This window comes from Bombina bombina, chromosome 3, assembly GCF_027579735.1.
Source record: "Bombina bombina isolate aBomBom1 chromosome 3, aBomBom1.pri, whole genome shotgun sequence".
NCBI classification, from domain to species: Eukaryota; Metazoa; Chordata; class Amphibia; order Anura; family Bombinatoridae; genus Bombina; species Bombina bombina.
Window position 1 is genome coordinate 673,531,171 of NC_069501.1, and position 19,066 is coordinate 673,550,236.

Below are 19,066 nucleotides of genomic sequence, written 5' to 3' on the forward strand. Positions count from 1 at the left end.
ATCAGGTAAGCATAAATTATGTTTTCTCTTGTAAGATGTATCGAGTCCACAAATTCATCCTTACTTGTGGGATACCAATACCAAAGCTTTAGGACACGGATGAAGGGAGGGACAAGACAGGGACCTTAAACGGAAGGCACCACTGCTTGTAGAACCTTTCTCCCAAAAATAGCCTCCGAAGAAGCAAAAGTATCAAATTTTTAAAATTTGGAAAAAGTATGAAGCGAAGACCAAGTCGCCGCCTTACAAATCTGTTCAACAGAAGCCTCATTTGTAAAAGCCCATGTGGAAGCCACAGCTCTAGTAGAATGAGCAGTAATTCTTTCAGGAGACTGCTGTCCAGCAGTCTCATAGGCCAAACGGATGATGCTTTTCAGCCAAAAGGAAAGAGAGGTAGCCGTAGCTTTTTGGCCTCTCCGCTTACCAGAATAAACAACAAACAATGAAGATGTTTGACGGAAATCTTTGGTTGCTTGTAAGTAGAACTTTAAAGCACGAACCGCATCAAGATTGTGCAACAGATGTTCCTTCTTTGATGAAGGATTAGGACACAGAGAAGGAACAACAATCTCTTGATTGATATTCTTATTAGAAACAACCTTAGGAAGAAAACCAGGTTTGGTACGCAAAACCACCTTATCTGCATGGAAAATAAGATAAGGGGAATCACACTGTAAAGCAGATAGCTCAGAAACTCTTCGAGCCGAAGAGATAGCAACTAAGAACAAAATTTTCCAAGATAGAAGCTTAATATCTATGGAATGCATAGGTTCTAACGGAACAGGCTTAAATACAGGCTTAATTCTGACCAAAGCCTGACTAATAGTTTGAACGTATGGAACATCTGCCAGACGTTTGTGTAGTAGAATAGACAAAGCAGATATTTGTCCTTTTAGAGAACTAGCTGATAATCCCTTCTCCAAACCATCTTGGAGAAAAGACAATATTCTAGGAATCCTAATATTACTCCATGAGTAACCTTTGGATTCACACCAATAAAGATATTTGCGCCAAATCTTATGATAGATCTTCCTGGTGACAGGTTTTCTAGCCTGAATCAGGGTATCAATGACCGACTCATAGAACCCACGCTTTGATAGAATTAGGCGTTCAATCTCCAAGCAGTCAGACGCAGAGAAACTAGATTTGGATGCAAGAACGGACCTTGGATTAGAAGGTCCCGCCTCATTGGCAGGGTCCACGGTGGAACCGAGGACATGCCCACTTGGTCTGCATACCAAGTCCTGCGTGGCCACGCAGGTGCTATCAGAATCCCCGAAGCTCTCTCCTGCTTGATTCTGGCAACCAGACGTGGGAGGAGAGAAAGCTGTGGAAATACATAGGCCAGATTGAAGGACCAAGGTACTGCTAGAGCATCTATCAGTACTGCCTTGGGATCCGGGGACCTAGACCCGTAACGAGGAAGTTTGGCATTCTGACGCGACGCCATCAGATCCAATTCTGGTGTGCCCCATAGCTGAATCAGCTGAGCAAATACCTCCGGATGGAGTTCCCACTCCCCCGGATGAAAAGTCTGACGACTTAGAAAATCCGCCTCCCAGTTCTCTACTCCTGGAATGTGGATTGCTGAGAGATGGCAAGAGTGATCCTCTGCCCATCGGATTATTTTGGTTACTTCCATCATCGCTATATAACTCCTTGTTCCTCCTTGATGATTGATATACGCTACAGTCGTGATGTTGTCCGACTGAAACCTGATGAATTTGGCTGCAGCAAGCTGAGGCCACGCCTGAAGCGCCTTGAATATCGCTCTCAGTTTTAGGATGTTTATCTGAAGAAGAGATTCCTCCTAAGACCATAAGCCCTTTGCTTTCAGGGAGTTCCAGACTGCACCCCAGCCTAGCAGGCTGGCATCTGTAGTTACAATGAGCCACTCTGGCCTGTGGAAGTACATTCCCTGAGACAGGTGGTCCTGAGACAACCACCAGAGAAGAGAATCTCTGGTCTCCTGGTCCAGATGCAGTTGAGGAGATAAATCTGCATAATCCCCATTCCACTGTTTGAGCATGCATAGTTGCAGTGGTCTGAGGTGTAGGCGGGCAAAAGGAACTATGTCCATTGCCGCTACTATGAGTCCGATTACCTCCATACACTGAGCCACAGATAGCTAAGGAATGGAATGAAGAGTTTGGCAAGTGGTTAAGAGTTTTGATTTTCTGACCTCCGTCAGAAATATTTTCATTTCTACCGAATCTATCAGAGTCCCTAGAAAGGAAACTCTTGTAAGAGGGAAGAGAGAACTCTTTTTTTATGTTCACCTTCCACCCGTGAGATCTCAGAAAAGCCAACACAATGTCCGTATGAGACTTGGCTAGCTGAAAAGTCGATGCCTGGATTAAGATGTCGTCTAGATAAGGCGCCACTGCTATGCCCCGAGGTCGTAGAACCGCCAGAAGGGACCCTAGCACCTTTGTGAAAATTCTTGGAGCCATGGCTCACCCGAAGGGAAAAGCCACAAACTGGTAATGCCTGTCTAGAAAGGCAAATCTGAGAAATTGATGATGATTTCTGTGAATAGGGATGTGTAGATACGCGTCCTTTAAGTCCACGGTAGTCATATATTGACCTTCCTGGATCAGAGGCAGAATAGTCCGAATGGTTTCCATCTTGAATGATGGAAATTTGAGGAACTTGTTTAGAATTTTGAGATCCAAGATTGGTCTGAAAGTTCCCTCTTTTTTGGGAACCACAAACAGGTTTGAGTAGAACCCTAGCCCCTGTTCCTCTTTTGGGACTGGGCGGATCACCCCCATGGTAAGAAGATCTTCTACACAGCGTAAGAACGCCTCTCTCTTTGTCTGGTTTACAGACAATCGAGAAGTATGAAATCTCCCCCTTGGAAGGGAGTCTTTGAATTCCAGAAGATATCCCTGGGACACAATTTCTAAAGCCCAGGGATCGTGAACATCTCTTGCCCAAGCCTGAGCGAAGAGAGAGATTCTGCCCCCTACTAGATCCGGTCCCGGATCGGGGGCTACCCCTTCATGCTGTCTTAGAGGTCTTAGGTCTCCAGACTGACTTGGATTGGGCAAAATTCCCCTCTTGCTTTGTAGCAGAGGAAGCTGAAACGGAACCACTCTTGAAGTTCCGAAAGGAACGAAAATTATTTTGTTTGATCTTCATCTTATTTGATCTATCTTGAGGAAGGGCATGACCTTTCCCTCCAGTGGATGTCTGAAATAATCTCTTTCAGTTCAGGCCCGAATAGGGTCTTTCCTTTGAAAGGGATGTTCAAAAGTTTAGATTTAGATGACACATCAGCAGACCAGGACTTAAGCCATAACGCCCTGCCTGCTAAAATGGCAAAACCTGAATTCTTTGCCGCTAATTTAGCCAGTTGAAAAGCGGCATCTGTAATAAAAGAATTAGCCAACTTAAGGGCCTTGATTCTGTCCATAATCTCCTCTAATGGAGTCTCCATCTGAAGAGCCTCTTCTAGAGCCTCAAACCAGAAAGCAGCTGCAGTAGTTACAGGAACAATGCACGCAATAGGTTGGAGAGAAAAACCCTGATGAACAAAAATTTTCTTCAGTAGACCCTCTAATTTTTTATCCATAGGATCTTTGAAAGCACAACTGTCTTCGATAGGTATAGTTGTACGCTTAGACAGAGTAGAAATAGCTCCCTCCACCTTAGGAACTGTCTGCCACGAGTCCCGCATGGTGTGAGATATGGGAAACATTTTCTTAAAAACAGGAGGGGGAGAGAACGGAATACCTGGTCTATCCCACTCCTTAGTAATAATATTCACAATCCTCTTAGGGACTAAAAAAAAATCAGTGTAAACAGGAACCTCTAAGTATTTATCCATTTTACACAATTTCTCTGGAACCACTATAGGGTCGCAATCATCTAGAGTCGCTAATACCTCCCTGAGCAATAAGCAGAGGTGTTCAAGCTTAAATTTAAAGGCCGTTATATCAGAATCTGTCTGAGGAAGCGTCTTTCCTCAATCAGAAATTTCTCCCTCAGATAACAAATCCCTCACCCCGACTTCAGAGCATTGTGAGGGCATATCAGATACGGCTACTAAAGCATCAGACAGCTCAGCATTTTTCCTAAACCCAGAGCTGTCCCGCTTTCCTTGTAAACCAGGCAGTTTAGATAAAACCTCTGTGAGGGTTGTATTCATAACTGTGGCCATGTCTTGTAAAGTAAAAGAATTTGACGCACTAGAGGTATTAGGCGTCACTTGTGCGGGCGTTACTGGTTGTGACACTTGGGGAGAGCTAGATGGCGAACCCTCATTTACTTCTGACTGAGAATCATCCATTGCTCTATTTTTAAGTGCTAATATATGTTCTTTATAGTTTATAGACATATCAGTACAATTGGGACACATTCTAAGAGGGGGTTGCACAATGGCTTCCAAACATATTAAACAAGGATTTTCCTTGGTGTCAGACATGTTAAACAGGCTAGTAATGTAACAAGCAAGCTTGGAAAACACTGTAATCAAAGTTTTGTGTCTTTAAGAGAAAAAAAGCTGCACCATTTCTGCAAAACAGTGTAAAAAAGCAGTAAACTTAACGAAATTTTTACAGTAGCATTATAAAGACTTAGTAACTTTGCACAGCTATGCAAATAGACAATTAACCCCTTAATGGCAAAAACGGATTGAAAAAACGTTAAACCCAGTAAAAAAGACTTTCAGCACTATGCCACAGCTCTGCTGTGGCTCCTACCTGCCCTTCAGAACAATTTGTGGGGAAAAAACTTCTTTAACAGCCCTCAAACACAGCAGGAAACTCAGGAGAAGCAGTGATATGTCTCAGAGGAAAGGAAACTGCGCAAGTGAGGCGCGAAAATAGGCCCCTCCCACCTCACTGGATGTTTTGAGGCCTATCAGAGAAACACCAGAGTGTCTCTTAATTAACCATGTGAGTTACAATACTCAAAATCAAGCCATAATGACCCCTTTAGTCCCTTCAAAAAACATTATAAATGCATCAATAAACAAAACGTTTTTTCCTAGCAGTGTCACCAGCCCTTTAGTCCCTTCAGAAAACGTTATAATTGCACCAATAAACAAAACGTTTTTTCTTAACAGTGTCACCAGTAACTAATGAGCCCTTCAAGCAAGCTGAAATTCCTATTAAAATGTCTGAATACAGCTTACCCTTCCCTCATGGGGATATTGCCAGCCATTTCTAGAATTAACAGTCTGTCTAGAAAAATATAGACTGAACATACCTCATATGCAGCTTAGCCTGCAAACTGTTCTCCCAACTGAAGTTTTCCAGTACTTTTCAGGCCTCGTGAGAACAGCAGTGGATCTTAGTTACAAAGTGCTAAGATCATCATCCTCCTTGCAGAAATCTTCATCCCTTTTCTGCCAGAGAGTAAATGGTACACACCAGTACCATTTAAAATAAAACTTTTGCTTGAGAAATAAAAAACTAACATTATAGTCACCACATAGCTCTTTGCCCTTCCTAGCAGTTAAGCAGGCAGAGAGTATGACTGGGGGGTGGAGCTAAGGGGGGAGCTATATAGACAGCTCTGCTGTGGGGGCTCTCTCTGCCACTTCCTGTAGGGAAGGAGAATATCCCACAAGTAAGGATGAATCCGTGGACTCTATACATCTTACAAGAGAAATATATCCCAATTTTCTTCATACACCAAAACTTCACCTCCTCCATTGACAGAAGCAAAGAGAACGACTGGGGTTTATGGGTAGGGGAGTGACACTTAACATCTTTGTTGTGGTGCTCTTTGTCTCTTTATCAAATGTCCCCAAGTGTTAAGCTGGTGAACACCACTTTTTATGGAACTCTGGAGAGTGCAGTCGTTTTACTGGAAAACACACCAACACACACACACACATACATACATATATACATATATATATATATATATATATATATATATATATATATATATATATATATATATATATATATATATAATTATTATATATCAGCACTACATTAATATATATTGTCTCCCAAAAATAAAAGGATTAATGGGGTATCCCCCAATCTCATACCCTTTACCTGTGCACGGAGAGTTAAAATTGGTTTATAGTATAAAAAGAAAGCTAGTAACTCTTAGACCAGCACAATGGGATAGATACAAATAAATAAACCAGGGTTAATATTCCCTTGGAGAAACACAGACAGATAGCAGGTATTGTTGTTTAAATTATTTATCTGCAATTCTGCAATCAAATTATAACAAAAAACAGTTACAATTCTATATTCTATGTGGCAACAGTAATTAACTAAATATCTGAAAAAGTCCCATATTTCAAGATGAGCCGTATTTGTAACCCTATATAGAGGCCTCTATTTTTGGGTAAAAGTTGAAAACTTATTCCTGGTTGATATATCGAAACAGTCAAGTTCCATTACTTAGTTTCCCAGTAAAGTATGCATCCCGCAGTATATGAAAGTCTTAAGTGACTCTTTAGAGATGACAGGTAAACTGAACAATTTCCACTGGTAATAACATTTTCACCACAGCAACCATAGCAGTATTGGCGGTTTCCCTAAGATCGACTTAGGACCCAGTAAACCAATGTCAGTATGGAAAAGACAGGTACATAGAAAAGTTCCGCTGTTTTATCACATTTTTTTCCCAGCATGAATATAGCGGTCTTGGCTGTTTCCCTAAGATCGACTTAGGACCAAGTGTGATAATGTCAGTCTTTTTCTACTTCTTATAAAAAGAAATAATATTACCTGTTCTTCCGTCTCCAAGTTTTGTACACAGTGTGAAAGGCACTTAGTGGTAAATTCCCCGCCTTACTTGTATGTAGGTCGCTTTACTCTTTTACTCCTTAAGGCTTTGTAACCTGATCAGGGCTTCAGCGTGTGCTCGGCAGAGATCAGCTGTTTCTCCACCGGCATTCCAAAACAGCTACGCGTGTTTCACCCACAAAGCATTGGGCTTCTTCCGGCCGAGTTTGTAATTACTTGCAGACCTGTGTTTCCTTAAGTCTGCCTGAAAACTCCTCCTTTTTCTCACTTTAATTGCCAGGTGTGAAAGATGTGTTAACGTTAAAGTATTATGTTGCCACAAATGTTACCAAACTGTTATATTTACTACAAGAACATAGTATCTTTCCAAAACATTGTTAAACCTTACAGGAAAAAAAAACCTCCTATTATATATACACAATTATTACATTTTTACAAATAACGTATACAGATATTTAGATAAAATTTTCTAGCATTATTTATCTGTATGTAATAATTCTCTCTAATCTTTTTGTCTCAGTTAGTTATATGATTCAACAGAGCCCTGAATTTATTACAAATAACAATCATATTGTAATAGTGTCAATTCCTACTTCATGTCCCTTTGTAATTTATAGAAATGGAGCATAATTAATTTCTTCATTTAAACCTTGTTTTTATGTTTACATCTTTAACAGCTAGAAAAGCAAATAATCTAAAGGATAATCTAGTAAGGAGCCATTTCAGCAATAAATCCAAATTATCTTGGTTGGAAAAATGGAGAAATAAAGATGGGAATTATAAATGTAGCCACTGTTCAGTTTGCAAGAATATGGCAACAGATAGCAAATTTACTGATAAAAATGGCAAAATACAAAAAGTCAAAGGCCATATATCTTGTGGTAGTGAGGGAATTGTATATATGCTATTCTGCAAGTGTCCCATGTATTACATAGGAAAAACCTACAGGGAATTACGGGAACGTATTAAGGAGCATAAAAGAGATATTAAAAATGTAAACATAAAAACAAGTGCAGTAGCAAGACATTTCCTAGAATGCCACCAAAGTGACAAAAAACAACTAAGATTTAGAGGCCTAGAAGCAGTAGATTTCAAAGGAAGAGGGGGAGATTTAGACAAAAAACTCTTACAGCTTGAATGTAAATGGATGTTTAATTTAAAATCGCTGAAACCCCTAGGTTTAAATGAAGAAATTAATTATGCTCCATTTCTATGAATTACAAAGGGACATGAAGTAGGAATTGACACTATTACAATAAGATTGTTATTTGTAATAAATTCAGGGCTCTGTTGAATCATATAACTAACTGAGACAAAAAGATTAGAGAGAATTATTACATACAGATAAATAATGCTAGAAAATTCTATTTAAATATCTGTATACGTTATTTGTAAAAATGTAATAATTGTGTATATATAATAGGAGGTATTTTTTTCCTGTAAGGTTTAACAATGTTTTGGAAAGATACTATGTTCTTGTAGTAAATATAACAGTTTGGTAACATTTGTGGCAACATAATACTTTAACGTTAACACATCTTTCACACCTGGCAATTAAAGTGAGAAAAAGGAGGAGTTTTCAGGCAGACTTAAGGCAACACAGGTCTGCAAGTAATTACAAACTCGGCCGGAAGAAGCCCAATGCTTTGTGGGTGAAACACGCGTAGCTGTTTTGGAATGCCGGTGGAGAAACAGCTGATCTCTGCCGAGCACACGCTGAAGCCCTGATCAGGTTACAAAGCCGAAAGGAGTAAAATAGTAAAGCGTCCTGCATACAAGTAAGGCGTGGAATTTACCACTAAGTGCCTTTCACACTGTGTACAAAACTTGGAGACGGAAGAACAGGTAATATTATTTCTTTTTATAAGAAGTAGAAAAAGACTGACATTATCACACTTGGTCCTAAGTCGATCTTAGGGAAACAGCCAAGACCGCTATATTCATGCTGGGAAAAAAATGTGATAAAACAGCGGAACTTTTCTATGTACCTGTCTTTTCCATACTGACATTGGTTTACTGGGTCCTAAGTCGATCTTAGGGAAACCGCCAATACTGCTATGGTTGCTGTGGTGAAAATGTTATTACCAGTGGAAATTGTTCAGTTTACCGGTCATCTCTAAAGAGTCACTTAAGACTTTCATATACTGCGGGACGCATACTTTACTGGGAAACTAAGTAATGGAACTTGACTGTTTCGATATATCAACCAGGAATAAGTTTTCAACTTTTACCCAAAAATAGAGGCCTCTATATAGGGTTACAAATATGGCTCATCTTGAAATATGGGACTTTTTCAGATATTTAGTTAATTACTGTTGCCACATAGAATATAGAATTGTAACTGTTTTTTGTTATAATTTGATTGCAGAATTGCAGATAAATAATTTAAACAACAATACCTGCTGTCTGTGTTTCTCCAAGGGAATATTAACCCTGGTTTATTTATTTGTATCTATCCCATTGTGCTGGTCTAAGAGTTACTAGCTTTCTTTTTATACTATAAAGTGTATATGTGTGCATATATATATATATATATATATATATATACACACACACATATACACACACACAGACACATATATATATATATATACACACACACACACGTCTATGGGGGAATACGTTAACATGATCGCAATATTCTAAGTTCGTCTTTTAGCATGTTCGGGTTATCGTGAGTGAAAACTTTAATTTCAACTAATATGAGAGCTACCCAATGCACGCAAAAAGCTTACTTCTAATGGAGTTAGTGCATGAGCGGGATTGTTAAATACAGCCTCCCTTGTAATCTGGTGCAGTAAATAGAAGACGGCTATTCTAGTTTTTTTTTTTTTACTTCCTGGAATTTTTGTTCTTTCGAGGTAATTATACAATTATTTTATTGCTCCAAAATACAAGTTAGATTGCCTAAAGAGGCTTTTATAGTAGTTAGTATTTGTTAGCCGTTTCATTGCTTCCTGTATCATATAGTTCTGTAGGCCATATGACTATGTTACCCCCTTTATCGCTTCTTTTTTCTGGCCATTGGTAAGATTGCCTCCCACATTATCTTTTGTGATATCCATAGATAGTATATCATTACATATTAAATTCAAAAAAGTGAAATTAAAAACAAAAAGTTCAAAAGGCAAAACATTTGTGCTAATAGTGGTAATAGTTTTAAATGTAAAAAAAAAAAAAAAAAGGCAGTAAAATTCCTGGTTTCAGATCTCGGCTTACAAGAAATGAAGAACTTACACTTTTCTGTTAAAGGGCTCCATGTACTAAGCTATCAGCGAGATGTTTGTGAGCTTTTCCGTCTAAATTTCCGCGTGCAGATAGAAGATCGTATGTACCTTACCCTGAGTTCATTGAAAAATATTACATTTACAAGTATCGAGCGAACTTGTCTGCAACTCTTATAGTCTAGACTTTTTTGAAGCATAAAACTCCTCGCTCGACATAAATCTCGCAATAAACAGTAATTACTAAACAATCTATTTCTCCGCACGCTACTTTTTCCGCACCTAACTCGTGAAAAATCCCTCGCCAACTTAAAGGTGGCAAGCACAATAATAAAGAATAGGGTCTATAAGATATACGCCTACAAGGTCAATAGACTAATCTTTACTCACATATGTGAGATGACCAAAAATGTCGCCAAATAACATGGATTTTCAGACGTTTTGACCTAATACAAAATTGACTAAACTAACAGTACTATATAACAGTAATAAGATTAACATGTAATTAAAAGATTTAAAATGAAATAAAATAGATTTATTAAAAATTATACCTCTTAGGTTGCTATCACAACTTCGGGTCCTAAACGCTGCACTAGTTTCTGCACGTAATCAGTCAGATCGGCGACATAAGCTGTTCCTCCCCCGGTAGCACGGGAAGAATATTTTTTCTTTTGCCAATTTTGCCTTGGCAAATCTTTTAATGTCGTTTTAACTCTTCTTTATCTGGTCAACGTCCTTTTTTCAGGGTCCCTGGGCACTGACAGCATCACTTATACGAGTCAAGATACTCTTTTTCCGGTGACTGGAAGATTGCTTTGCACGACAACCGAATAAATAGTCAGAGTCCAGTATCATACCATCAAGCACCAGGTTCTGCTGGTGTGAGAAGTGTGGATTCTTGGATTTGGTTGTCTGCGAATCAGATCCTGAAGCAGCCATACTTAATTTTTTAAAAATATATAAGCATGAAATGCTTTAGGTACAATAAATTTTCTGACTGAATAATTAGATAAAGTGGACTTTATATAGTGCTAAAAAAACTTCCCGCGAACAATGTGACGTTTCTTACACCTTGCAGTCTTGTGGGACAAACATGACTGACAGGTTGTAAGGAGATAATAGTACATTGGCTACTAGCGAGGCGTCAGATGTATGTATCATTTGCCTGTGCTCGATGTGGATTAGATGCAACAAATTTTTAGCTGTTTTTTAGTACATATGGTGAGCGGGCATCGTCTCGATAACTGCGAGTTCTAGCGAGTAGATCAGACACACTGTCGGCAAGCAAATTGACGCTTTAGTACAAGGAGCCCAATTTCAGGAATTTCCTCACTTTTTGCATTTGAATGAGAAAAATTCTAGCATTTTTTGTGTTTGTCTTTGAATATATATTATAGATCTTAGCTTGCAGTTAAAGCAGGCTAAATAAATAATGATAAAACATGACAATTTATACTATACTTTCAAGATATTATTTTGCCCCTTTTTGCTATAATTTATTTCTGAAAATTTGAGCTTTCCAGGTCTGAGAATTGTACATGCACACTACAGACTTCACAAGCCTGACCAAGCTGAATGGCTATTCCAAGTGAGTCAAGTTATGATGGTGGTGGTGTGTTTTAGCTACTAAAAAAAATAATTGCAACAAAAAGGTATAAATGTATTCAGCTTATACATTATTTATTGCAGAACTACAGACTATGAAGTCTTATAAAACTAAGGCGTTTCATATCCCTTTATGTTCCAAATACACACACAGAGTCTGAATGTAATCTGTCTTACTGTTAGGCTTACGGTCCTTCCCAGGTGATTTAGAGGCTGAGGGTTTAGGAGTTTTGCCAGAAATACTTGGAGTTGGTGGCCTTGAGTTTCCTTCATTTTCCCTACTGCTGCTCTCTGAAGAGCCTTCCTCATCCTGAGAGGACGTAGCGGTGATTGTAAAGTCAGATTTCTCCTTGGACAGACGATAAAGTTCCTGGAAGTAAGCATAACATGTTAGCATTTACTTAAAGGTTTATAGCCCTTTAAAAAGATAAAATGCATTAATATTTCGCACAATTGTATCTCACTGGCTATACTTCATGATGGCATAGATCCTCCCCTTAAACTGATAGGATCAGGCCTCCTCACACAAATCACCAATAGTATTGCAGTTTTTTTAATGAAAGGGAAGGTCCTCTCAGAAATATCCACATTCAAATACAAATGTGCTAATTAGAGAAACATTAAGATATTTTTGCTTAATCGAATTGACAATATTTAAAATGTATTACATGATTTATTAAAAAACAGATTTCCCGTGGATATTTTTTTCTTTTACTTTTAGGGAATGGCACTATCCACCAATAGAGCTGTAGGTGGTCTTTTTAGCCATTGAGCTTCTAAAACACATCAGTTGTGCACAACTGTACTTATTGTTGGTTATAAAATCTAAATAAACAACATTTTTATCTCCTTTTGAAGCAATCACACTCATGATATTTTATACACTATATGCACAATTAAACATTTTATGAGGAATTGTGTTTTGTTTTATCATTATTTATTTAGCCTGCATTTCTTGTAATTAGTTGTTCAAACAAATTGTAGTTGTCCCACTCACTGCTGTGAGGCTGGATTGCATTCAGTGGAATTCTGAATCTTGACACTGCAACATGTTGCAATGTTTCACTTTATGCACAATGGCTCATTTATATATGCACCTAACTGGCCACAGCAAATAATTCTTTCAAGTGGTGTGTTATTGGATAGCAAAACTGAAAGTGTTTTCTATATAGATTTTTTGCAGTGTAGTAAATAATTGCTGTTGCATGTAAAAAATAACTGCTCTAATATCTATGAATCTGCTGTCAAACCTAAACTCTTTCAGTGCTCTGATTATGGTTACAGAGACTCTTTTCATAATGAGCTTTAACACAAGCTGCATGGAATTAAATGTATAGAAAATTGTTCTTTGAGGCCTGTTCTTGAATTTAAAATAGCTGGTTTTACTCATAAAAAAACCTGATAATGTAATTGTAAGTATTAGCTTTTGTGAATAGAGAGAAACAAAAAATATGAAGCGGTCTGCTGTTTGTGAAGGCTCAGACAATTTGAATGGGCTAGTTCTTCAGAAAAATGGGTTGAGGTTTCAATTGAATTCGCAAATCCACCTACTTCATATACAAACAAACCTAAATTAGGAATTTCCAATGACTTTAACACACGGCAACTGATTTAACAAATCAAATGGAAGCACATTTAGGAGAAACAACTTTTAGAGCACACTGTCCTCTTAAAGGGATACTAACCCCAAATGTTTTCTTTCATGATTCAGATGGAGCATACAATTTTAAGCAACTTTCTAATTTACTCCTATTATAAATTTTTCTTTGTTCTCATGTTATCTTGATTTGAAAAATAAGTAATGAAAGGTTAGGAGCCGGCCCATTTTTAGTTCAGCACTTGGGTAGCGCTTGCTGATTGCTTTGCTACATTTAGCCACAAATCAGCAAGTGCTACCCAGGTGCTGAACAAAAAATGGTCTGGCTCTAAACAGTACTGCTTTTTCAAATCAAGATGAGAACAAAGAAAAATTTATAATAGGAGTAAATTAGAAAGGTGCTTAAAATCTCATGCTCTATCTTAACTATCTAAAAGGGACAGGAAACCCCATTTTTTTTCTTTAATGATTCAGATAGAACATACAATTACAAACAACTTTTAAATTTACTTCTATTATCAAATTTGCTTTATTCTCTTGTTATCTATTGCTGAAGGAACATCATTGCACTACTGGCATCTAGCTGAACAGATCTAGTTAGCCAATCACAAGAGACAAGTGTGTGCAGGCACCAATCAGCAGCTAGCTCCCACTAGTTTGGTATATGTGTGTATTCTTTTTCAACAAGGAATACCAAAGAGAACAAAGCACATTTCAAAATAGAAGTGAATTTTAAAGTGTCTTAAAATTACACGCTCTATCTGAATCGGGCAAGTTTAATTTTGACTATCCCTTTAACACTACTTTGTAAAAGTACTACTGGACTCAAGTAATGATTTTGCAATGTTGTTCCAAAGATGCATTTCCCATTATGTCCCAAGATAAAACCACTCCCCTTGATGAGTGCATGTTAAAAGTATATTGTAGTGGCACAAATGACGTGTTCTCTGTGTTTAAAGGGTTAAACACAAAGTCCTCCTCGGGACCAGCAATAGGTAAGAAAATAGGCAGTGACAGTAACATGACCGCGACCTGTGTGCTTAAGCTCTTTGCAGTGTGAAGCAGAGCGTTTCCATCGCAAGCTGAGTAACTAGGACTTGCTCTAACAAATTAGAGCTTGCAAATGTTGGGGTACAATGTCCCTTTAATACTGTTAGAAGAAGCCATAATGCCCTTAATGCCTTACACAAAATAAGGCCTCAGAGAAGTAGCTACAATCAAACAGCAGTTGTAAAAGCTGCTAAAAGATGATGTATGGCTTTCTGTTCAACACACTGAATAGCAGCATTTGAACAAGTCCACTTTTCCCCTTCTAACAATGAATGAAAGAAACGTCTGTCGGCAGATAAGTAAAAAACACTTTGGTCATGAACATAGACATGAAACAAGTATCTTTCTTGCAGAATATGTATTTGATATCTCTTAACTGGAGAAATAATTGAAGGTATTCATAGTAAAAATAAAGTACAATATACCAAAGGTGCAAGTGTTAAGACACCTGCTGCTATAAAAACCTGACTACAAGAGAGCCAAAGGTCTACCGGAAGCAACAAGATATGAATGTACTGAAATCTAAACATAAAATATACACAAATATATGAAATACAGACAAAATTGACTCATGCCTACATTTGGCAAGATTTTAGAAAACAAAGAGGATAACAATGTAACGGAGCAACAGAATTATAGAGTCCATTACACATGAATATTTCTTCTCAATAAATATTTTCTTATTTTATATTAAGCATGACATGCATAGTTACCAGCATCTGAAAATAAATTAATAAAAACACAACCCTAGATGCTCCAGTAGCTACCTTGCTCCCTATAACTTCCAATGTTTAGCTCTGGGTGCGAGTTTCTCCCTCCTGTTCTGATTTGAAAGGATCTGGCTGTACGGCATTCTGGAATTTTAGTTCCCTAAGCTGTGCAGCTTAGAAACGGCCCAGCTGCACCGGACTACATTTTTGGTGCGACTGGCTGTAGCACTCAGTGGGGACCCAAACCAGGGTGCCATTGCGTAAATTTAAGGCCCTAAAGGCGCTCTGACCGATTTTACCCACTGATGGCAGCTCTGCAGGCCTCACAAATGATCCAAAAGCGGAAGAAGGCTGAAGCTTGTGGCATTTTGCTATTTTTAGAGCCATATTTCTTCTTCTGAAAGTGCAACACACTATGATCTGGATTCGCACAAATCTTTGTGTGTTGCACTTTCACAAAAAGAAATCCGGTTGAGAAAACGGCTGAATGTGGCAAGCAGCCGCCGAATATCGCGTTCAGATGCTCACAAATGATCAGTATGCACATGTCTACTTTTACTAATATAATAAATGGTGGGTAAAGTTTGGCTGTTGAGCCAATTGTAGCAAACAATATATATTTTTTTTAAATAATTTATATTAAGGTTCAGTTAGTGGCAATACAAACAATGCATTTCAGTACAAAGTATGCAAAAAATAAAGATTGTTTCCAAATGTAAATCAAATATTAATTGAACAGGTTTTATACAGTATATTTATATAGCATTGATTAGGGCTTAATGATGAACAACATGCTTGCCAAGTAAGTTATAATTCTTCTAAATGAAATATAGGAGGCCACTTTCGGACCTCTTAGTGTCAGAAAACCCCCCCAAAAAACCAAAGCTACTGAAGACTGTCATGGACATTAGGGACCCACTCATGGATCCCAATAGTGAACCTCAGTTTTCTTGTTTATAGAATATTCATAGTATGCTCATTAAATATATCCCTTTGTATGGTAAAATGTAATAATAAACATTTTTCCCATATCGAAACATAGCGGCCACTCTTGGACCGCTGACAATCAAGCAAGAATGGGATGGGGAATATGAGGGAAAGAGAATGGAAGGGCCAGTTTCTGAATTGACAGACATAATGATAGGGGCACAATCACTACCAATATTTCAAAATAAGAAGCTGAAGTAAAGTATAAATATCACTGCAGGGTAGGTAGAGAGATGGATAAAAAGAGAGCGACAATAAAAAAGGGGAGAGTGTAATAATACATAGTTGTACATGACCATCTACAGCCAGCAAATAGAACATTATCAATGTTGGTACATTAGGATAGCAAACAATAATTTAATGTTTAGACTTATATGACTAATGTTATTCTATAGCAAGTAAAAAAACTAAAATTAATGCTTACCTGATAAATTTCTTTCTTTCCGGATAAGGAGAGTCCACAACGTCATTCAATTACTAGTGGGAATATCACTCCTGGCTAGCAGGAGGTGGCAAAGAGCACCACAGCAAAGCTGTTAAGTGTCACTCCCCTGCCCATCATCCCCAGTCATTCGACCGAAGGGAAATGGAAAAAGAATAACACAAAGGTGTAGAGGTGCCTGAGGTTTAGTAAAAAAACATAATTTATGCTTACCTGATAAATTCCTTTCTCCTTTAGTGTAGTCAGTCCACGGGTCATCCATTACTTATGGGATATTAACTCCTCCCTAACAGGAAGTGCAAGAGGATCACCCAAGCAGAGCTGCTATATAGCTCCTCCCCTCTACGTCATACCCAGTCATTCGACCGAAACCAAACGAGAAAGGAGAAACTATAGGGTGCAGTGGTGACTGGAGTATAATATAAAATTTAGACCTGCCATAAAAAACAGGGCGGGCCGTGGACTGACTACACTACAGGAGAAAGGAATTTATCAGGTAAGCATAAATTATGTTTTCTCCTGTTAAGTGTAGTCAGTCCACGGGTCATCCATTACTTATGGGATACCAATACCAAAGCTAAAAGTACACGGATGACGGGAGGGACAGGCAGGCTCTTTACACGGAAGGAACCACTGCCTGCAGAACCTTTCTCCCAAAAATAGCCTCCGAAGAAGCAAAAGTGTCAAATTTGTAAAATTTAGAAAAAGTGTGAAGTGAAGACCAAGTCGCAGCCTTGCAAATCTGTTCAACAGAGGCCTCATTCTTAAAGGCCCAAGTGGAAGCCACAGCTCTGGTAGAGTGAGCTGTAATTCTTTCAGGAGGCTGCTGTCCAGCAGTCTCATAGGCTAAACGTATTATGCTACAAAGCCAAAAAGAGAGAGAGGTGGCCGAAGCCTTTAGACCTCTCCTCTGTCCAGAATACACGACAAACAGGGAAGAAGTTTGTCGAAAATCTTTAGTTGCCTGTAAATAAAATTTCAGGGCACGGACAACGTCCAGATTGTGCAAAAGACATTCCTTCTTTGAAGAAGGATTGGGGCACAATGATGGAACAACAATCTCTTGATTGATATTCCTGTTGGTGACTACCTTAGGTAAAAACCCAGGTTTAGTACGCAGGACTACCTTGTCTGAATGGAAAATCAGATAAGGAGAATCACAATGTAAGGCAGATAACTCAGAGACTCTTCGAGCCGAGGAAATAGCCATTAAAAACAGAACTTTCCAAGATAACAGTTTGATATCAATGGAATGAAGGGGTTCAAACGGAACACCCTGTAAAACGTTAAGAACTAAGTTTAAACTCCATGGTGGAGCAACCGTTTTAAACACAGGCTTAATCCTGGCCAAAGCCTGACAAAAAGCCTGGACGTCTGGAACTTCTGACAGACGTCTGTGTAGAAGGATGGACAAAGCTGAGATTTGTCCCTTTAACAAACTAGCGGATAAACCCTTGTCTAAACCTTCTTGTAGAAAGGATAATATCCTAGGAATCCTAACCTTACTCCATGAGTAACTTTTGGATTCGCACCAATGCAAGTATTTGCGCCATATTTTATGGTAAATATTTCTGGTAACAGGCTTCCTAGCCTGTATCAAGGTATCAATCACTGACTCCGAAAATCCACGCTTTGATAGAATCAAGCGTTCAATCTCCATGCAGTCAGCCTCAGAGAAATTAGATTTGGATGTTTGAAGGGACCCTGCACCAGAAGGTCCTGTCTCAGAGGTAGAGACCATGGTGGACAGGACGACATGTCCACTAGGTCTGCATACCAGGTCCTGCGTGGCCACGCAGGCGCTATTAGAATCACCGATGCTCTCTCCTGTTTGATCCTGGCAATCAATAGAGGAAGCATCGGGAAGGGTGGAAACACATAAGCCATGTTGAAGGCCCAAGGTGCTGTCAGAGCATCTATCAGAACCGCTCCCGGATCTCTGGACCTGGATCCGTAATAAGGAAGTTTGGCGTTCTGGCGAGACGCCATGAGATCTAGATCTGGTCTGCCCCAACGCCGAAGAAGTTGGGCAAAGACCTCCGGATGAAGTTCCCACTCCCCCGGATGAAAAGTCTGGCGACTTAGATAATCCGCTTCCCAGTTCTCCACGCCTGGGATGTGGATCGCTGATAGGTGGCAAGAGTGTGACTCTGCCCAGTGCATTATCTTTGATACTTCCATCATTGCTAGGGAGCTCCTTGTCCCTCCCTGATGGTTGATGTAAGCCACAGTCGTGATGTTGTCCGACTGAAACCTGATGAACCTCAGAGTTGCTAACTGAGGCCAAGCCAGAAGGGCATTGAAAACTGCTCTTAATTCCAGAATATTTATGGGAAGGAGACTCTCCTCCTGAGTCCAAGATCCCTGAGTCTTCAGGGAATTCCAGACAGCGCCCCAACCTATCAGGCTGGCGTCTGTTGTTACAATTGTCCAATCTGGCCTGCTGAAAGGCATCCCCTTGGAAAGATGTGGCCGAGAGAGCCACCATAGAAGAGAGTTTCTGGTCTCTTGATCCAGATTCAGCATAGGGGACAAATCTGAGTAGTCCCCATTCCACTGACTTAGCATGCACAATTGCAGTGGTCTGAGATGCAGGCGTGCAAAGGGAACTATGTCCATTGCCGCTACCATTAAGCCGATTACCTCCATGCATTGAGCCACTGACGGGCGTGGAATGGAATGAAGGACCCGGCAAGCATTTAGAAGCTTTGTTAACCTGACCTCTGTCA

At 39.1% G+C, this 19,066-nt stretch overlaps 1 protein-coding gene across 2 annotated transcripts in view; it reads right to left on the bottom strand.

Moving 5' to 3' along the window:
- Nucleotides 1-19,066, bottom strand: part of LIG3 (DNA ligase 3) — a 224,307-nt gene that overhangs the window by 55,237 nt on the left and 150,004 nt on the right. For both annotated transcript variants that reach the window (XM_053707435.1, XM_053707434.1), the window contains exon 18: nt 11,729-11,921. In XM_053707435.1, coding sequence (XP_053563410.1) covers nt 11,729-11,921 — 193 coding nt within the window. The remainder of the gene's footprint in view (nt 1-11,728; nt 11,922-19,066) is intronic.